General features: G+C 42.5%; 1 protein-coding gene across 4 annotated transcripts in view; it reads left to right on the forward strand.

Moving 5' to 3' along the window:
* add3a (adducin 3 (gamma) a) overlaps window positions 1-15,418 on the forward strand; it is a 60,358-nt gene extending 44,940 nt beyond the window's left edge. For 3 of the 4 annotated variants that reach the window (XM_046840195.1, XM_046840198.1, XM_046840194.1), the window contains 13 exons: window positions 3,100-3,238; window positions 3,830-3,981; window positions 4,437-4,517; window positions 5,905-6,054; window positions 6,149-6,292; window positions 6,411-6,509; window positions 6,658-6,831; window positions 6,908-7,168; window positions 7,702-7,818; window positions 7,996-8,079; window positions 9,455-9,575; window positions 10,860-10,955; window positions 13,316-15,418. In XM_046840195.1, coding sequence (XP_046696151.1) covers window positions 3,100-3,238; window positions 3,830-3,981; window positions 4,437-4,517; window positions 5,905-6,054; window positions 6,149-6,292; window positions 6,411-6,509; window positions 6,658-6,831; window positions 6,908-7,168; window positions 7,702-7,818; window positions 7,996-8,079; window positions 9,455-9,575; window positions 10,860-10,955; window positions 13,316-13,554 — 1,857 coding nt within the window. In that variant the 3' untranslated portion in view covers window positions 13,555-15,418. The remainder of the gene's footprint in view (window positions 1-3,099; window positions 3,239-3,829; window positions 3,982-4,436; window positions 4,518-5,904; window positions 6,055-6,148; window positions 6,293-6,410; window positions 6,510-6,657; window positions 6,832-6,907; window positions 7,169-7,701; window positions 7,819-7,995; window positions 8,080-9,454; window positions 9,576-10,859; window positions 10,956-13,315) is intronic. The other variant, XM_046840199.1, reaches the window with a different exon arrangement.
* Window positions 15,419-15,876: the final 458 nt, after the last annotated feature.

A 15,876-nucleotide genomic window follows, 5' to 3' on the forward strand; every position in this document is an offset into this window, starting at 1 on the left:
TGTTTGTTCTGTGTGTGTGATTACTAATATAAAGCCAGTTCAGTTTCCCATGATCATATATCACAACACAGGACGTGTACAAATCAGAAACTCAGAACCATGACAATAGCAGCAAAATTGTCCAGGACGAGAAAAAAAAATGTGGGAACCGCTAGTTGGGCTGCTCTTGGATAAATGTGGATAATGTTGTGACCATGTAAAGGAGGTCATAGTCATATAGCAGGAACTAAACATGGCGAAAGTTTTCTGTAAGGACCTATGCGTTCATTAGGAGTGAAGATTTCTGAACGTTTATTTGATGTATCTTAAAATATAAAGAAATATGATTCCCCACAGAAATCCTTACAAAATTAACCTGTTTTGGGAAGCTAGCTAGGAATCAGGGGTTGTTGTTGTTTTTTTATTTTATTATTTGTTGCATATGTGCTAGATTATTTACACTTATCTTAAGAAGAGACTAGTGCTAGATGAAGTTACCTCAGAAAACCTGTGTTCCAGTGTTGCATTTCATGAAACCATCAGCGTCGGATTTAGCTGAAAGTGTTTAGCATTGGGGATGGGGGAACGTGGGAAAACGTCCAACATGTGCTTATAAGCGCTCAGCACAATACTCTGTGTGTGTGTGTGTGTGTGTGTGTGTGTGTGTGTGTGTGTGTTTTGGTTAACTGTCTTAACTCTGCTGGTGCCGTTGCTTATTACCTAATCTAAGGTGATGTAAACAGCGCAGCTGGGAACAAATCGAGTCGAATTAGCCTGGAGTGTGTTTTTCTTGAACCCAGGCCTAGTGCGCATGGGAAATGGTTCGAGAGAGAACGAACCTTGTTAATCTCATGAACTAGAATCATGTTGTCAAGGTCTTTCTCTTTGACTTGTTGTAAAAGAGTTCTGTACGCAGCAAACACGGCAACTGAACAAAATCCTGTCAGATACTTCAACAGACTACACCAGACCTCTTCAGATTTTAATAGACTTCACCAGACCTCTACATACTTTACACAGACTACACCAGACCTCTTCATACTTTAACAGACTTCACCAGACCTCTACATACTTCTATAGACTTCACCAGACCTCAGCAAACGATAAGAGGGTGAACAAAACCTTAAAACCCATCTAAATGTCCTTTCAGCTCAGCTAGCATTTGCGTTAAGAATTGTAAATATCTACATATATGGCCATGGCAGTTTTCTAGAAGATTCTGTAAGGTTTGCTCATGTTGCCCAGTGTTGACACTAGCTTTCCGGCTACGAAACCTTTCTCAGGTATGATGTAGATTTTGAGTTATGAGAAATGACCATATGGGGCACTAGAAAGAAAATTGGACACACATGCACAGATATTTGTAGATGTTTTGAAACATTCAAGCACATTCTCTTTTCTGGCGTTTTCAGCATGGTCTGATTGTTGTCGCATGCCAGGGTGGTGTGTGTGTGTGTGTGTGTGTGTGTGTGTGTGTGTGTGTGTGTGTGTTTGCTTAATTCCAAACTTTACAACGGTGCTATGCTGTGTACACAAACACACACACACACATCATCGTTGTGTGTGTGAGAGAGAGAGCATGTTTACAGTAGATGCTGTCCAGGATAATGAATGGGACTGAAACCATGTGTGTCACAACACACTCCTGACACCCATCATTACTGTCACCGAGCGTCTCGGCGTCTGGCACGGCGTCGTGCCCCTGAACCTGGCTGTGTTCCAAATCTGCTTTTAACACGCCTCCATCACGAGAGCTGCTTCAGTGTGTTTTGAACTTTACATTCTGGGGTTGAATTTCCCGCAGTCGAGCTTTAAACCGCGGTCGTGTCTCCTTTAAGAGGGTTTTATCGTAAAAACCTTCGTAGTGAACAGAAAGTCGTGTCAGATTGGCCCTAACTTTTTATATCATTCGTATACATATTTGTAGTCGTTTGTTTACAAACCTGCTTCTTCGTGTCGTCATCGCGATTTTCATCACATGACGCTAATTAGCGTGACGCAGTTTAACACGTTTTCATTTTTACACGGTCATACTGAAAATTCAATAAAAAAAACAATCATTTAAAATAAACTCTCTGGAAGCCCCGCCTTTTTTCCCCTCAGTCTCGCATCGGCCATCTTTCTCTACTTGTAACGGAAAGATCGGATCATTTTGGGGGACTTAAAACTTCTTCATACTCAAATTCCCTCCTTTCATGTTTACTTACGCAAATCGTATACTATTCCGAAAATGATAATGCAGCCAATTTATTACAAATTATGCTGTTCTGAATAATTATGCAGATTTTTTTTAACCATCGAAAAGGTTATAGTGAACTCAAAACTGGTACAAATAACACAATTTAAAACAAAAACAAAACAGTTATTTACATTTCAAATGACATGTTACCTGCCTCCCAGAGCTGCTGTTTTGAGTTATACTGCCACCCACCCTCATAGATCTTCCTTTTGAGGACACTCCACAGGTTCTCAATAGGATGGAGGTCAGGGAATGATGGTGGCCACACCATGAATTCTTCTCTGTAAAAGAAGAATTCATGGTGGCCACCATCATTCCCTGACCTCCATCCTATTGACCCTACGCTCATAGCAACCAAAAATTCACTGGTGTTTTTTTGCGGCGTGTGATTTTCCGTTGTCCTGCGTCAAAATCCTTTTATTTTGGAGGGCACGATTCTTCTTTTTATACCATGGCAAAAATGATCTGTTAGGAACTCCATGTTTGACAGAAGTCATTTCACGACCCAGTAAAAGTACCTCAGGTACTCATGTCGTTGGGTGGGGAGGTCTGGGGTGCAGTCAGCATTCCAGTTCATCCTGTTCAGCAGAGTTGAGGTCAGAACTCTATAGCAGGAAATCTTCCACTAAAACCCATGCAAAGCATATCTTCATGGAGCTGTCTTTGTGTGCAATGGGCTGCTACACGAATTCTACTGTTTACGTGCCGCTACCTGAAGATAGCTCTAGTTACACAGATGGATCGATCGATACACAAACATAGGCATAAGGCATGCGAAAAAATACTTCACATTTAAATGTAAGTTAAAGTAAAGAGTCTGTACAAAAACTGAGTTTTATCAAGTCCTGTGCAACCCTCTTTCTGTATGTTTCATGTCTCAGGCGTTTAAGGACGAGCTGGAAGGCCTGATCCAGGAACAGATGAACAAGGGAAACAACCCGGCTGGCCTCCTCGCCCTGCGCCAGATCGCCGACTTCTTCATGGCCAGCTCCATCGGAGGATACCCCACCTCCCCCCTCAGTGAGTAGCACAGTGGTACGGGCTGCCGCTGTAACACAGCACTACGAACTTTATATCTGTAGTATACCACGGTTATTAGACATTTGCAGGTGAAAACCACACGTTAGAGTTGCTATAACAGTTTGTTCAGGGGAACGCTGTGGACAGATCTCCTTTTTATGTCTCTGGAATGCAGAACTAATTTGCCAGAGGATACAGCTTCTCCTCTTTCTCTTGCTTGGGGAGAAAGGCTGTTTACTCGCCTAGTGTATTCACTGTTTAGAGTCGTTATGAGCATGGAAGATAACGTTTGCATCATTGATCAGGGCTGCAGGTTCGGGGTCCGATCAGTCCGAGACGTCACGTTCGACCGCCGTGATTAACAATATTGAACTAAACAATGTTGACTTGTGGGAGATTTGCGCAAGCAGCCGGTGGGGTGTTGCACACTTCCAAAGGGGAAGTAGACAAGGGTGTGTGTGTGGTGAAGTAACTCAAGTGCTGCTCAGGGTTCACTCACAAGCAGAGCAGTAACTAGTCGCCTTGGTGAAGAAAAACGTTTTCTTTGGATTTGTAGTGTTAAACGTTTTTGTTGCGATTTTGCCTCCTCAGGTCTGGGCATGGTGTCCCCCATAAACGATCTCTTCAGCACCGAGTCTGGCTCCATGGTGAAGGGGGAGAAGCAGGTGCGGTGTAAACTGGCCAGCCTCTACCGGCTCGTCGATCTCTTCAGCTGGGCTCACTTCTCCAACGCCTATGTCACCGTAAGCCTGGATTTTATTGCTTTACTATAACCCGCTAGATTAAGTTAATTCACGTGCTGGTATCAGGAAGATCAGTCTGCATTACTTCTATTGTACCTTTTTCAAATTGGGAAACATTCATGCGTTAAAGCTTTTGTTAAAATTTACAGTGAATGTACATAACTTAAAAGTTATTAAAAAAATTGGTATCTGGCCCCTGATAAACATGCATCTGATTTCTACTGGTGTCTTTTTAAACCTTAAGTCCCCAGAAAATGTAACTTTAGGACCTTCAGAATCAGGCTTCGACCAGTTCAGGCGTGTCGTGACCTCCGTGATGCTTTTGGAAAACTAGGACCAGAAGCTGAAGGGATATTTATATAGGCACTCGAGATGACGTGCTATATTTAGTAGTAAAACAACAACACAGCTGTTGTGTGACAAAAGCAATGAGATGTTTGTGTGTGCGTTTGTAGGTTCGTGTCAGTAAGGAGCAGGACCACATTCTCATCATCCCCAGAGGGCTGTCATTTGCAGAGGCTTCAGCTTCTAATCTGGTACGGAAAAAAAAAAAAAGTTTCTCGGTTTTCTAACGTTTTCAGGACCCTGTGTTAACCAAATAAAAGTTGTTGGGATTATGAGGACACGTGACTCCAGCCTGTGTGGGGACCGGGACGGGGTGAACGTCACAATCATTGCCATCTGGGTTTAATATATGTACATGAGTATGAGTCAGAGCACAGGTGGGGGGAGGGGGGTTACTTGTAACATTGTTCAAATTTTTAGTGCAAAGCCATCACAAGTCTTTCTTAGTGATTGATACGAACAACCTGAGAAACCATTATTTAAGCATTAAACATGGAGCTACTTAAACGTTCTTGCAAGAATCAGCGTTACTCGTTTGAGCCGTACAAATCGGACACTATTTCAGCGACTGCTTGACCCCTTCCCCAAACCCAGTTTGTACAGTACCCACAATGGTGCTCGTCCGATAAGGTTCTTGTCTAGGAGCAGCTGTTGCTGTTTTGGTGAATTCCTGTTCATCAGCTGATAAGACTGGAACGCCGTGTGTGTGTGTGTGTGTGTGTGTGTGTGTGCCTCCGGGTGATTAGCCTTGACACGCCGTTCCTTGTGAGCCTTCATTCACAGCACCACCTAATTCAGTAGTCGTGATACCATCAGGGTTTGAGTCACAAACATACTGTTGCTCATTGCTCGCTAGCATTCAGACGGTGTTATTTTGTGAAAACCTCACCATCCTGACAATTTTATATTAGTAACGTTATGGGGGTTGTATTTCAGGTGCCGTTCAGTTACGGTCTTGCAGGTTGTAAGCTGCTTGCTTTGGCCTGCGTGGATTCAACTGAACCGAGGCTTTTTTTTTTCTTTCTCTGGTGCGCATAATACTGCCGGTTGCATAACGGCGTGTTTGAAGGCATGTGGGCGTGTAGATGATGCGCGGCGGTTTTCGAAGAGAGCCTCTTTGATGCTGCGGGGACGTTGCCAAAGAGACGATTTATGTAATGAATGAATCACGACAGTCCGTCGCATCTCATCCCTTCCTCGATCTTGGCGTGGAAACAGCTACCGATGATAGAATGGCATTTTAAATAAAGAGCGAGCATTGAAAGGAAAAACGTGTTGCGGTGACCCGGAACAACCCCAATGATGAACAACAGCGCGCCCTAACATGTTTTTACGCCGCAATTCGCAACACCTCACTCTGGGTGCGGTAGAGTCAAGTATGCCTCACCCCTTGATTTGCTTTGGGTTTGAAGGTGTTTGTTTAATGACGCTGCCTTGTATATGCTTTCTCGCCTTGTCGCTCAGGTTTTGTTAGCAGGTTCACACGCTTGTCCCCGCCACCCCTAAATAAATTCAGTAGTACTGCTGTATTAGTGATGTAATTAAGCAGGAGCTTAATTTGGCCCCCTTGGCATGCAGGTGAAGGTGAACATCCTGGGCGACGTGGTGGATCAGGGCTCCACGAACCTTCGCGTTGACATGGCCGGCTTCAGCCCCCATGCCGCCATTTACTCCATGAGACCGGACGCACGCTGCCTCATCCACTTACACACCCCAGCCGCCGCAGCCGTGAGTACCGCCATGGTGTCATGTCTTGTTACCCCACGGCATTCTGGGAGTCCACGATGAAAACCCTTCTGTTTTTTTTTTCCTCTTTAAACAGGTGTCGTCCATGAAATGCGGCCTCTTGCCCATCTCGCAGGAGTCGCTGATCCTCGGAGACGTGGCCTACTACAACTACAATGGGAGCCTGGACGACCAAGAAGAGAGGGCGGAGCTTCAGAAGGCGCTCGGCCCCTCGGCCAAGGTGCTCATAAGACCACTTTAATATCAGAAAACCTGCTCATTTATTATTAGACATAGTAGATACTGAGAAATCACCCACATGTGCACACAATCTGGACACTAATCCTGCTGTCCTTCAGGTGCTCGTTCTAAGGAATCACGGCATAGTGGCTTTAGGAGAAACCATTGAGGAGGCCTTCCACTACATTTACAGTGCCCAGTTCGCCTGTGAGATCCAGGTGTGTGTGTGTGTGTCTGTGTGTGTGTGTGTGGGTTTGGAGATAAAAACCAGCCCTGAGTTCTGGTCTTGTTTATGTAACGTCTTTGTGTAAAACGTCCGGCGGACAAACGTGTAAATGATTAATAATAGTACTCTGGTGTGCGTAGGTGAACGCGTTCTCGTGCGCAGGGGGAATGGAGAACCTCATTGTGCTGGACCTGGAGAAGTATAAGAGCAGGACGCAGGGCGTGGCCATGGCGGGCGTGAACATGGGCTCTCAGCTCAAGTGGAAAATAGGGGAACTCGAGTTCGAGTCACTCATGAGGATGCTCGACAATATGGTGTGTGTGTGTGGGAGAGAGATGCTGAGTTTTTGTCTGTTTGCATGTACCCGGGTTAACGTTTCCTCTGTGTTAGGGTTACCGGACAGGCTATGCTTACCGCGTCCCGGTGGTCCGGGATAAACCGCGGCACAAAAGCGAGGTGGAGATCCCGGCCACGGTGACTGCGTTCTCATTGGACGAGCCGACCGATGCGTCCCACCTCCACTTGCGCCTCCTTCAGCAGCGGCAGCAGAGGGAGAAAACCCGCTGGCTCAACTCACCCAACTGCTACACGAAGATCAACGTGGCAGATGGAGGAGGCGGAGCCGAGGAAAACGGTCGCGTCAGAACCATGGTGTGTGTATGTGTGTGTGTTTGTTTTTACATGGATGGCTGTGTAGAAGAGTTGCGTTATTGCAGTTTGTCCATGTTTCTGTGTGTAACACGACAGTTGCTTTTTGCTGCCATCTAGTGGCAGGTTTAAGCATCACACTCCTTGAACCAACTTATCAGATTGCATCCGATTTATTATATATATATAATTTACATCTGTGTATGATTTCTGCTCAATATTTCTGCATCCCTGGCGTCACTGGAAATAGAAAATGTGATTCGTTTAGAATTTCTATAATTATACAATTTTCTAAATATCAGTCGAACATCAAACTAACTTTTATGGTATATTTATATTATTTACAACCAAGTAATTTTTTTTATTCCCCATTTTTTATGGTAGGGCAATCTGAATGATGTCATACTCATGTCTTATGTAATATTTGAGCATACGTTTTTTTGCAGTAGAATTTAAATTAAGAGTGTTTTCTTATTCCCCTCTCTCTCTCTCTCTCTCTCTCTCTCTCTCTCTCTCTCTCTCTCTCTCTCTCTCAGTGGATGAGGGCGGAAGATGGCGGCAGCAGCAGTGGGACACCGATCCGCATCGAGGACCCAAACCAGTTTGTCCCTCTAAACACCAACCCAAACGAGGTTCTGCTAAAGAGGAATAAAGTGCGTCTCTTTTTTATGTATTAAAATTTTTTTTTTTTTTAACCCTATTTTTTGTGGAATTTTTTCATTTTGGGAAAAAAAATAAAAATACATAGAAATTCCAAGTGTTGATTAAAGAAAATATTAGTCTTCTGTTATATCTGGATTAAGATTTCCCTTTCTTTCTGCCCGTTTCAGATCCGAGAGCAGAATCGATTTGACATGATGTCCGCCGGCCCTCAGTCTCAGCTTCTAGCCGGCATCATTGTGGAGAGACCACCGGTAAGCCTTTATCCTTCTTAAATATTGTTATGGCTCCACCTTCCCATTCACTTTTCTATTAATGGTAATCGAATTCCCTTACAGAGCGAATTCACTGCTACTGTTTTCTAATCACAAGGGAAAGACTGCAGAGTTTGGAACAGTAACTTGTAGTTCTCCTGTTGACCGCCGGGTGTCGCCAAACTAACCTACAGGAACATGAACGTGATCATTAGTGTTTTTACAAAAATGATTTATTAGTTCACCGATTAATTAATGTGAAAAGAATTATTTTAAAATAGCATTTTTTTTATTTTTTTTATTTGTGCTAAATATACTCGATTTCGAGCCGTGGTTTATTTAATATTATATTTAATAGTAACTAAATAAATAGAAGACCTAACATAAATCTATCTTATCCCAAGTCCAACAGTTTTATTTTCAAAGTTCGTCATTTCAGTGAAATTTCAATAACGTGAAACCCGAAACGATCCCATTTACAGTGCAATACCTGATTCAGCTATTCAAGCTATGCAGTACAGCCACATGCTTGTATTATCAGTTATCTCTATCATCAGATGGGACATGAAGCTGCTCCCTTTTTTTGTTTTTGTTTTTGTTTTGTTTTTTTCTGACTTGTGATGCAGCTGCCTTATGATCTTCACACCTGTGTATGTTTAAACACTTGTTAAAGTACATCAGACTGAACGTCTGCTCAGTGAAGATCGATTTTAGTTCCTTGTATATAGCATGGTGAAATAAATCACCGGCCTCCATCACAGACCAACTTTAACCCCTGGCCCTGTTTTGGGCATTTCTGCTTTAGTGAACTGAAAAAGCCATGCAGTTCCACTCATGTTCACTGGGTGCCGCCAGATTCCAACATTCAGCATTGAGTGTTGTGTTTGTGGGTGTTGATTTTTCTGAAATGTACTTGCGTTTTGCGCGAACAGAGCAGCTCTCTGGTTTCTCAGTTCGTTGATTATTATTTGATGCGTTTGTTTCTGCCACCATCATCACCCCACACACAAAAACACACACTATTATTGTACTTAGCACCTGTGCTGCCTCAATTCAGGGCATTTTTATTATCTGACATTTTGCACAGTGTGTGTGTGTGTGTGTGTGTGTGTGTGTGTGTGTGTGTGTGTGTGTGTGTACGCTGTAGTTATTGTTCCTGTAAGTTTCGGTGATTCCGGGGCGTGACCATGAGACATGTGTCCGGATTTCTGAAGCTATTATACTCTAATCCCTGTCGTCGGTGTTGTCTGTGTTTGTTTTGTTGTTATTTGGATATAATCTGACTGCTTGTCATTTTTGCTCTGGGTGTGTGTGGAGCTGAAGCGCTGTGTTTACACTCCCTGACGCGTTGTGCTTTTGTCTCTTACACATGTAGCCGTACACAGGTGGAGACGAAGAGGAGGCGGAACAGTTGCCGCCCAACCCCTTCAGCGAGCTCAGCGAGAGGGACCTGGACTGCAAGCATCAAGTAGAGCACCAGCAGCTTGGGCTTGATGGTAACACAAACACACACACACACACAATTAGTAAACAAGTTTCATTCAGAAAATCCACTTTTGATCCATTTGTTTCTTGTTGGTTTTGTTGAAATTTTCAGACAGAATTGTTGGTTTGATCCAATTGTTTGTTCATTTATTTTTGATCAAGGCTAGTCTACCTAATTATTAAACCACAAAATTAGCTAGCCTTTATAGTTCTAGTTTTTAGTATCCAAAAATGATTCTAGCTCTCCGTCCACCACTTTACTTGTGTCTACCACCACCGATGTCCCTACGGGTCGTAGCTATTTAACGTAAAGTCATTTAGGACGTAGCCCGAGGTAGGTAGCGGTTTACAATCATGTAAAAAGCGGCCACTAATCATTTAGCTAGCCAGACGTTTAGCTCCGTATAGCAGTCGTAGGGTTTTTTACGTAAATTGAGCCACGTCCTGCTTCGATTTCATCATCTCGACACGTCTCACGCTACTGTGTGTCATCTCAATGAATAAAACTACACTGTTGCACACATACACATGAGTCATACACTCTCTCTAACACACACACACACACACTCAGAGTCAGGCCTGTCGATGCTAATCACAGGAGCTACTCCCGTCGTAGACACTTGATCAATAGACACATACTACAATCCAGTCTGCTGTCACTAACGTGTGTAAAGGCCCACACACTGGCTTACACGAGCATTGGGAAATCAATGACGTGGGAACACTTGCCATTGCATTGAATTTTCAGGACGTGCCCCCTCAGAAACCGTCCGTGACCCAGTTGTTTGCGAACACGACATATTTCTTGGCGAAATGGTCACCTTTAACGTGTCCCCAGCTCTTTGACGGCACGTCCCCGAATACCCTTTCATTCCCCACCCCCCCTTACACACTAATCCTGCGTGCTGCACGAATTGCTGCAATCAAAACGTTTGCATCCCAAACGTCTCTATGCAATAACAAACTCTTCTTTATCGCATCCTTACCGCTATAGAAATTCGTTCATTTTCCCCCAACAGATTTCTTTTTTTTCTTAACGGTTTCTTCAGATGGCGTCCTCAGCTGAAAACAATCAGTCGATGTTAGCTAAACTAACCGCGCATGCTAAGCGAGCAACAGTTACAGACTGAACACACGCCAATCTCCAGGAGCTGAAACCTGGTGCTCTGGTTTTCACCCCTCAGAAACTGCATGTCTCTCTAACCGGTCTCTGTGTTTAACTGTGTGTGTGTGTGTGTGTGTGTGTGTGTGTGTGTGTGTGTGTGTACTAATCCCTCCTCTACTCACGGCTGCAGAGGAGGAGCAGGATCAGCTAACGTCTGATGATGCTTCCACGCTCTCACCATCCGCCTCACAATCTCAGTCCCCACTACACACACCTGCTAAAGAAGGTAGATGCTTCTTCACACACCTCAGTGTGTGTGTGTGTGTGTGTGTGTGTGTGTGTGTGTGTGTGATTGTTGTTTAAGTGCACTGTATTTACAGAATTCTGTGGACTCATTTGGTATGTATATTTGTAAATTAAATCCGGAAATAAAAATGTCAAGTTTGCATCTTTATGCCGCAGCTACGATGGTAACGTTTGCTAGGTTTAGAAAATCCTTCGAGTCTTCCAGATAAACCATCAGCCAAACAAACGTACCGACCGCTAGTGTAAATACGATTAGCGTAACTGGAAGAACGCTAGCTTTACTCAATCGAAAATGTGTTTCCTGAACAGCGCAAGTGGACCTTCGTTCCGAAATACTGCTCACTGCTGTGAAAAGTGCCTCAGTGGCTAACATGCTAGTGTTAAAGCTAGCGGGGCTCCTTATCAAACTCCTCTAGCTAGCTAAAATGTTCCTGTTTGGATTAGTGTTAGAACTTTTTGTTTAATGGTATCGTTTGGCCATCACTTAATTAAATTAGTTTACTGGCAGTTTTTTTTTTTTTTTATGTTGTTTGTTTGTTTTATTTTACCATGAAGTTATGGGAAAGAGTAGTGGAATCCAGGCTGAGAGAAGAGGTGACCATCTGTGAGCAACAGTATGGTTTCATGCAGAGGAAGAGCACCACAGACGCATTATTTGCTTTGAGGATGTTGATGGAGAAGTATAGAGAAGGACAGAAGGAATTGCATTGTGGATTTGTGGATTTAGAGAAAGCGTACGACAGGGTGAAGAGAAGAGTTGTGGTATTGTATGAGGAAGTCAGGTGTGTCAGAGAAGTATGTGAGGGTGGTGCAGGACAGTGTGACCGCAGTGAAGTGTGCAGTAGGTACGACAGACTGGTTCAGGGTGAAGGTTGAACTGCATCAAGGATCGGCCCTGAGCCCTTTCCTGTTTGCAGTGGTGATGGACAGGTTGATGGACGAGGTCAGACAGGAGTCTCCCTGGACTATGATGTTTGCAGATGATATTGTGATTTGTGGTGAGAGTAGAGAGCAGGTTGAGAAGAGCCTGGAGAGGTGGAGATATGCGCTGGAGAGAAGGGGAATGAAAGTCAGTAGGAGTAAGACAGAGTACATGTGTGTGAATGAGAGGGAGGGCAGTGGGTGATGCGGTTGCAGGAGAAGAGCTGGAAAAGGTGGAGGAGTTCAGGTACCTGGGGTCAACAGTGCAAAGTAATGGAGAGTGTGTTAGAGAAGTGAAGAAAAGAGTGCAGGCAGGGTGGAGTGGGTGGAGAAGAGTGACAGGAGTGATTTGTGATAGTAGGGTATCTGCAAGAATGAAAGGGAAAGTTTATAGGACTGTGGTGAGACCTGCGATGTTGTATGGATTAGAGACAGTGGCATTGAGTAAAAGACAGGAGGTGGAGCTGGAGGTAGCAGAGCTGAAGATGTTAAGGTTTTCGTTGGGAGTGACGAGGATGGACATTAGAAATGAGTTTATTAGAGGGACAGCGCGTGTAGGATGTTTTGGTGACAAGGTGAGGGAGGCGAGATTGAGATGGTTTGGACATGTGCAGAGAAGGGACATGAATTATATTGGTAGAAGAATGCTGAGGATGGAGACACCAGGTAGGAGGAAAAGAGGAAGGCCAAGGAGGAGGTTCATGGATGTGGTGAGAGAAGACATACAGGTAGTTGGTGTAAAAGAGGCAGATGTAGAGGACAGGGTGGTATGGAGACGGATGATCCTAATTGGAGCAGCCGAAAGAAGAAGAAGAAGAAGTTTGTTTTATTTTACTCCAAAACATATTTTTAGCTATCGGATTTTTGAAAATGTATTTATTAAAATGTATTTATTTAATTTCAAATCAAAATTTTTTTTTTTTACCGAAAAATAAATAACATCTAGTTTCAAGAAAATTATTGCCATTTCTTTTTTTTTTTTTACCGAAAAATAAATAACACATGTAGTTTCAAGAAAATTTTTTATTGCCATTTCTTTTTTTTTTTTTATAAAATAAAAATAAAAAATTTTCACTTCCTAAAATCAATAAATGAATCCTTTTTTTTTTCTCACAATTAAAAAAAAAAAAAATGCATGAGCATCAATTTCAATTTGTAACTCGGGAATGAAATCCAGTATTATTTATATATATTACAGTATAATATCATCCATTGTGTCCGTGTTCCTTACATCATTCCTTAAATAATTCAATAATTATTGAGAAAAGGAAAAAAAAAGTTTTCCCAAATCATTTATTTATTTATTTATTTATAATTTTTTTAAGTCCTGTTCGAATGCATGTTGTGTGTGTTTTTATTTTCTGATCGTTTGTTTGTTTGTTTGTTTTTTTTTCACTATCGCGTTTCTTTTCTCCTCAGAGAACCACACGATCGCGCTGCTGAACGGAAAGGGCTCTCACGGCGAGGACGGCGGCGGCGGCGGCGGCGACGAGGAGCTGCTGAAGCGCCTGGAGAGCGTGGAGATCACGAGCGAGAAGATCGAGGAGGTCCTCTCGCCCGAGAGCTCGCCCTCCAAATCGCCCGGCAAGAAGAAGAAGAAATTCCGCACGCCGTCGTTCCTCAAGAAGGGCAAGAAGAAAGAGAAGGTGGAGGCCTGAGCCACGAGAGAGACGAGGAGTTGGGGCAGAGACGTCTGTCTGTCCGTCTGTCTGTCTGTCTGTTTACCCATGTCGTTATTTGCGTTTGTTTTCAGTTCACTTCAGCATATTTTTTGGAAAGGTGAACGCGAGCGAGGCTTTAATGGAACTGTGCTAGAAAAAGGAAAAAAAAAAAAACCTGGTCAACTGGTTCTTCTTCGAAACTAAACACACACACACATACACCTTATACAGCAATTCAAACACACAAAATTTAACCACACACACACACAATACGTCACGTTTTAGTGAAGTGTATCTCGTTGTTCTCTTCATTACCCGGTTCACCTTCAGTCCCTTAACTCGTCTGTAATCGTTCTTTTTTTTTTTTTTTTACACTTTTTACAGAAAGTTTTTACTCGCCGTTTCTTCTTTCTTCGACTAAACCACACACACACACACACACACGTATAGAACGCTACAGAAGCGTAAACTGGCGATGAAGTAACAGTTTATTTTTTTGTGCCGCACTTTTACCGTAGTTTATATTATATATAACTATATAGAGAGAAATACGAACAGAAGTTCGTGCATACGGATGAGTTTTTTATTTTATTTTTTATTTTTTTGGATTCTGAAAGATTCCCAGGAAGTGATCGAGAAGGCAGGAAAGTCAGAGGAAAGAGCAGGAAGGAGAAAGAAGCTGAAAGAAATAAATACAGTGTATAAATTTCTTTAAAACGAAGCGCAAGATCTCAAGAAAAAGCCCACAGCGAGAACGAGTTCTAGTTTTGTTGAATGTTGGCATGGTGTGTTGATGATGATGATCTGAAGACAAAGGTTCGTTCAGCTGCCTGCTTTTTCATAAATCCAGCAGCAGAAAAAGAACGTGCGCAAATTTATTTTGTTCCGAAGCGATAAAAAAAACAACGGAACAAATTTTCAGTGGAACCTGACTGACATTGTGGAGGGTTTTTGGGGCAGGAGATTGGAAATAATTTTTTTTTTAAATTTCAAAATCAATTCAAATTCCAAAAAAACCCTCCCCCCCAAATTCCAGCCCTCATCAAAGCTTTTACACTATTTAGTACGTAATGTGAGATTAAAAAAAAAAAGGAAAGTGACGCATGTTTCTTTTTCTTAAGTGGCGAGTGTTCAGGCAGCTCTTTTTTTTTATTTCCAAAATTTTGTCCCTTCAAACTTAAAAAAATTTTTTTTTGCTTTTTTTTTTTCAGAAAAAAGGGTTAAGTATCCGATTCATTCTCGTCCCTCGTCTCCGAGCGACTTTCACACTTTAAGTTTTAAACAGGAAAAATAAAACAAATCCGAGTCGTCTCGAGGCGATCGATCCCAGCGAGCAATGTGAAGCGAATGTTGGAGGCGGAGTCATGAGTCATCTCCTAGCTGTGTAAATAGCACGTCGGCTTTCACGTGCGGAGGAAAAGAGAAGCTCGTGCATGTTTGAATTGCTGTATTGTTGTTTCCTGTTTGCAGTTAATTTTTCCTTTATACTCGTTCATATTTGTGTTTATTAGTTTACAGATATTTACACGGTTTATTAACCACTTTACGCGCGTTTCAATCGAACGCCTCGATTTTCTCGGATCGGAACCGTTTGCACCTTTTATTCCTATTATTTTTATTTTATTATTAAACTAACGCTTATATTTTCTCTGTTGCCTTCCATTTTTGTTTTTGTCGTCTTTTTTTTTTCCTGCTTTCACATGCAAGTGTGTGAGCCTAAATTCTCGTGACCTGTGAAAAAGAAAAAAAAAATCTACAACGTATATAAATTGTAATCTAATGAACTTGCTTTAGATTGTATGGCTAATCGATGTAAATTCACAAATAAAAAAAAACAAAGCTATTTTACGAAAAAATAAAACAGTAGTGGCCGTTATTTCTTTCCTACAAATACTCATTTTGATTTGTCACACAAAACCGGTGTTGGAAACAAAAATCTAATCGAGGAAAGAACCGAATTTAAAGAATGTGGTTGAGGATTTTTCAGTTCAAATGAAGAATTTACAGTAAAAATTTATACAATTCTTTAAAATCCATCGTTTTTATTCTGGAAGGCAGATAAAGTTTTGTTTATTTTGCAGTAAGATCTAAAAATGTAGGACATGTTTCTCTTCAGCCCCCCATTAAAATGTCTATATTGCCTGCAGAATTACACTCGTGCGACTTCAAAACATCGTTTTTTTTTTTTTGCACCAGCTCCGCTCGATGTCGTTCTGCTGACTCGGCGTTTCTGCTCTATTTTCAGGGTGCAGCGAGTTGGATAAAGGTCACGCGTGGGCGTGCGCTCGCCTTCTTGAAACCACATTAAACTGCCAGGTT

The sequence above is a fragment of the Silurus meridionalis genome, chromosome 26 (genome assembly GCF_014805685.1).
Source record: "Silurus meridionalis isolate SWU-2019-XX chromosome 26, ASM1480568v1, whole genome shotgun sequence".
NCBI classification, from domain to species: domain Eukaryota; kingdom Metazoa; phylum Chordata; class Actinopteri; order Siluriformes; family Siluridae; genus Silurus; species Silurus meridionalis.